The sequence below is a fragment of the Oncorhynchus kisutch genome, linkage group LG26 (assembly GCF_002021735.2).
Source record: "Oncorhynchus kisutch isolate 150728-3 linkage group LG26, Okis_V2, whole genome shotgun sequence".
Lineage (NCBI taxonomy): Eukaryota > Metazoa > Chordata > Actinopteri > Salmoniformes > Salmonidae > Oncorhynchus > Oncorhynchus kisutch.
This window is the reverse complement of record NC_034199.2, coordinates 50,381,933-50,386,832: the sequence shown is the minus strand read 5'-3', so window position 1 is coordinate 50,386,832 and position 4,900 is coordinate 50,381,933. Positions and strand designations below refer to the sequence as shown.

Below are 4,900 nucleotides of genomic sequence, written 5' to 3'. Positions count from 1 at the left end.
CTGTCTCCTCTAACCACTAGGCTACCTGCCTCCCTCCTCTAACCACTAGGCTACCTGCCTCCTCTAACCACTAGGCTACCTGCCTCCTCTAACCACTAGGCTACCTGCCTCCCTCCTCTAACCACTAGGCTACCTGCCTCCCCCCTCTAACCACTAGGCTACCCCGCCTCCTCTAACCACTAGGCTACCTGCCTCCTCTAACCACTAGGCTACCTGCCTCCTCTAACCACTAGGCTACCTGCCTCCTCTAACCACTAGGCTACCTGCCTCCTCTAACCACTAGGCTACCTGTCTCCTCTAACCACTAGGCTACCTGCCTCCGCCAACCACTAGGCTACCTGCCTCCTCTAACCACTAGGCTACCTGCCTCCTCTAACCACTAGGCTACCTGCCTCCTCTAACCACTAGGCTACCTGCCTCCTCTAACCACTAGGCTGCCTGCCTCCTCTAACCACTAGGCTACCTGCCTCCTCTAACCACTAGGCTACCTGCCTCCTCTAACCACTAGGCTACCTGCCTCCTCTAACCACTAGGCTGCCTGCCTCCTCTAACCACTAGGCTGCCTGCCTCCTCTAACCACTAGGCTACCTGCCTCCTCTAATCACTAGGCTACCTGCCACCTCTAACCACTAGGCCACCTGCCTCCTCCATCCACTAGGCTACCTGCCTCCTCTAATCACTAGGCTACCTGCCACCTCTAACCACTAGGCCACCTGCCTCCTCCACCCACTAGGCTACCTGCCTCCTCTAACCACTAGGCTACCTGCCTCCTCTAACCACTAGACTACCTGCTGCCTCGTTCCAAACGTCCAAGTCTCGTTGCAGGGGGCGGCACTTTGGAGTGGACACCCACCTGTCTCAATCAATGAGAGGAGATTTTAAATAGACCAAGATGGTGGCATACAAATTGTTGGATAACTACATTTTTCACGCATCATGTTCAAACGTGAGGCGCGGAAAAAAAGCTAATATCGGTACCAGGACTTGAATGGGATTTGCGTCCACAAATTCAAAAACTTTAGCATTTGTAAACCGTGCCAGGGAAACTAAACCACAGCATGGATTGCTGTCCTACCTCCATAGACTGCTTACAGGGTGAGGGTTTGAGTGAACTATCCCTTAAATCATCGACTTACAATAACCTATTCCTCTAAATATAAACTATTCTCACACATTGACCATAAAAGCAAGACATTTAAAAAATAATAATAATAATTTTAATCCGTGAAATTGTACATGTAGCCTACAAACCGTTTACAGCATTAAAAAGCATTTGTAAAAAAAATTGCATGATTTTTATCCAAAATATATCTAATTTTTTGAAGAAAACAATATATGTTTTTGCAAGATATGCATAATTCCACTGCTACACACATGCATATTCTATCCCATCTCTAAATGCAATGTCTGTCAGTCTTACTGTGCCACAAAAATATACATGATTGTCACTGGTTGGCTGTGAATGTCAAACAAAAATGCAGTATAAATTCATCAGGTCAAACATGTTCTGTCTTCAACTGAAGCCAGTAGCGTTATATGATGTCGTCGTAGCTCTATAGTGTGAATAGGCTCATTCATTGTATACAATTGTTACAGGATCACCTCTGTAATGAAAAACACTTTCTTACAAACACCCAGGGGCTCTACATGATTCAGAATTGGACCTACATGCCGGTAACGATCAGTTTCTCCGTATTCCTCTTCAGATGATCATTGCACAATAAAGTGTCCGTATGAGCTTGTTTTCGTAACAACAACCCTGGGATCTAGGAAACCACAGTGGCTTTTTATTGGCTCCTGAAAGGATTCTGATCGTTCAGTTCGGGAGGGGGGCGGATTGACCTCATCATAGGTCTTATTCCATGCGTTATGTTCTGATCCCAAATGGCACCCTACTCCCTTACTAGTGCACTACTATATGGGTCCTGGACAAAAGCAGTGCACTAAATAGGGCGTAGGGTGCCATTTGGGACACCGTCTATTATATTATCATTCCCTGGTTGCTGGTACTCGGTCTGTCATTGATGTTCATAGTGTCGTTTCTCCCTCGTTGCTGGTACTCGGTCTGTCATTGATGTTCATACTGTCGTTTCTCCCTGGTTGCTGGTACTCGGTCTGTCATTGATGTTCATACTGTCGTTTCTCCCTCGTTGCTGGTACTCAGTCTCTTATAGAACCTGCGCCATGACTGCAGTGTTTTGCCTGACCATATCCAAAACCCGGAGGTGATGCCGACAATCAAAGTCATCAAATACTTGATCATGAAGACAGTAAAGTCTGGGGTCATGAGCGCAACATTGTTTGGTGGACAAGGCACAGCAAACCTTTTACAGATCTGTCTATGCCAAGTTTTCTCCCACTGTTCACGGAACGCCTGCTCGTAGAAGTAACAGGCTATGATGATCGTGGCAGGAACGGTGTAGAGGACACTGAACACTCCGATCCGAACCATAAGCTTCTCCAGCTTCTCCGTCTTGGTTCCGTCGTGTTTCATGATAGTTCTGATCCGGAACAGAGAGACAAATCCCGCGAGAAGGAACGACGTCCCTATAAACAAGTAGACAAACAGAGGTGCCAGAACAAAACCACGCAAGGAATCCACACTGTTGATGCCCACATAACACACCCCTGTGAGTAGATCTCCATCCACCTGTCCCATGGCCAGGATGGTAATCGTTTTAACAGCGGGTACAGCCCAGGCAGCGAGGTGGAAATACGGAGAGTTGGCCTCAATGGCTTCATGCCCCCACTTCATACCGGCAGAGAGGAACCATGTGAAGGACAGAATCACCCACCATATAGAGCTGGCCATGCCGAAGAAATACACAATCATAAAGAGAATTGTACAGCCCTCCTTCTTAGTTCCCTGAGCTACAGTCTTATAACCAGTATCCTTGAATTTATCAACACACACCACTTTATCCTCTAAGATAAACCCGGCGGCGTAGGCAGTGGCCACCATGAAGTAACAGCCGGAGAGGAAGATGATAGGCCTCTCTGGGTAGCAGAACCGTCTCATGTCCACTAGATAGGTCAGCACTGTGAACAGGGTGCTCGCACAGCACAGAATGGACCAGATCCCGACCCAGAGCCGGCCAAACTTCACCTCCTCCTCCCGAAAATACATCAACCCGTTGGACTTGGTGGGCTCGCAAGGCGCGCCGCAGTCCTTAACCCCCATAAAATAGTAGTTCAGATAGTTGGGCACCTGCAGTTGTAGCGGGCAGGAGAACTCCTGTTGCTGGCTCGGTCGACCCATATTGGGGGGTAGAGTCATGAGCTCAGGAAGGTAGGGTGTTGGGTACGAGGTGGGGCTACCAGTGTCCGAGGTGTTTTGACCCACACAGATCTCTCCCGCTCCGTGGACGGGGAAGTTCTCACAGCGGAGCCTCTCAGGCCACTGGAAACCGAACTTATTCATCAGGGCCTCGCAGCCTTGTCTCGCCCGCTCACACAGGGACCTGCACGGCGGGATAGCCTGCTCGAGGACCGTACAGACCGGCGCGTACATAGAACATAGGAAGAACTTCAGGTCCATGGAACACTGGACCTTGACGAGCGGGTAGAACTGGTGGACCTCAAGCCCGGCGTCTTCCTGGTTCGTGTGACCGAGGAGATTCGGCATGATGGTCTGGTTATAGGCGATGTCCGTACAGAGGGGTATGGAGATGGGCTGGCAGAAGCCGTGTTCGGGTATAGAGATGCCCTTCTCACCGTGGTACTGGCCTGAACACAACGGGAAAAGCGCACACAAGATCACCAGCGCACAACGCGCCGTACCTGCCCAATGAGCCGATTCCACCATAGTTAAAATAAAAAACATTGAATAAAATCCTAAATGTAAAAAATGTTCCTTTTCAAAAACTCGAGTTTCATATATACCAGAAAAATGACCTCTTACATATAAAACGGTTTTCGCTTTTGTGTCTCGAGCCTAAACTGCTTGTACAAGTTCACAAAACCGTGCGCATGGTCTCCGTATTCTCATGACTTCTTGGTCTCAGGTCTTTGTAAATAGCTGTAGAAAAAGGTACTCATTTGCGTTAGAAAAATGTACTCCTTTGCGTTTCCTTCTCAGGATCAACAGCTTAAAAAGTAATTCACTGTCTCCTTAGTTAAAATGAAGGTTCCAAAGCGCGCATCTTCTCGCTTGTGTTGGAGATCGTTACGCATGTAAATGTATTAAATATTGTTAAATTAAAGTTGCAGTTTTCTTATCGTGCACACTGTCCATAGCGTTGCCTTGCTGGACACTACAAAGTTGGAGCTGTGGCACACAAAAGAGCACACGATGATGTGACGTCGGTTTCTAGTTACCCCTCATTCACAAGCCACAATGTAAGGGCGGGGCGCCTGAAAACCATGGGGTCTCCCGACTAATCACAGGGTTTGTTTTCCTTTGCGTCTCCTTCCTGATTGGATTGAGGGAATTATGGCAAACGGGTTGTTTAATAACTTTTTATCCCCTTATTTTTTTCTACAGATTTCTTTTTATTTCATTTGATTAAACTTAAAAAAGCCCATTCCTGAAATATTTTTGGTGCATAATCTCAAATCAAAATCTAATTTTATTTGTCACATGCTTCATAGACAACAATTGTAGATTTAACAGTGAAATGCTGCTGATTTATGGGTCCATTTACAACAGAGTTAAAGATGAAACATTAAAATGCAAATAGATAACATGGTTATATACAGGGAGTAATCAATAACATGGTTATATACAGGGAGTAATCAATAACATGGTTATATACAGGGAGTAATCAATAACATGGTTATGTACAGGGAGTAGTCAATAACATGGTTATATACAGGGAGTAATCAATAACATGGTTATATACAGGGAGTAATCAATAACATGGTTATATACAGGGAGTAGAGATAACATGGTTATATACAG

The 4,900-nt window shown here is 46.4% G+C and overlaps 1 protein-coding gene across 1 annotated transcript; it reads right to left on the bottom strand.

Moving 5' to 3' along the window:
- Positions 1 to 1,194: 1,194 nt before the first annotated feature.
- On the bottom strand, positions 1,195 to 4,301 carry fzd7a (frizzled class receptor 7a). Its single transcript, XM_020477110.2, has one exon. The coding sequence runs from the start codon at positions 3,821 to 3,823 to the stop codon at positions 2,129 to 2,131; it is 1,695 nt and encodes a 564-aa protein (XP_020332699.1). The 5' UTR covers positions 3,824 to 4,301; the 3' UTR covers positions 1,195 to 2,128.
- Between the last annotated feature and the right edge of the window lie 599 nt (positions 4,302 to 4,900).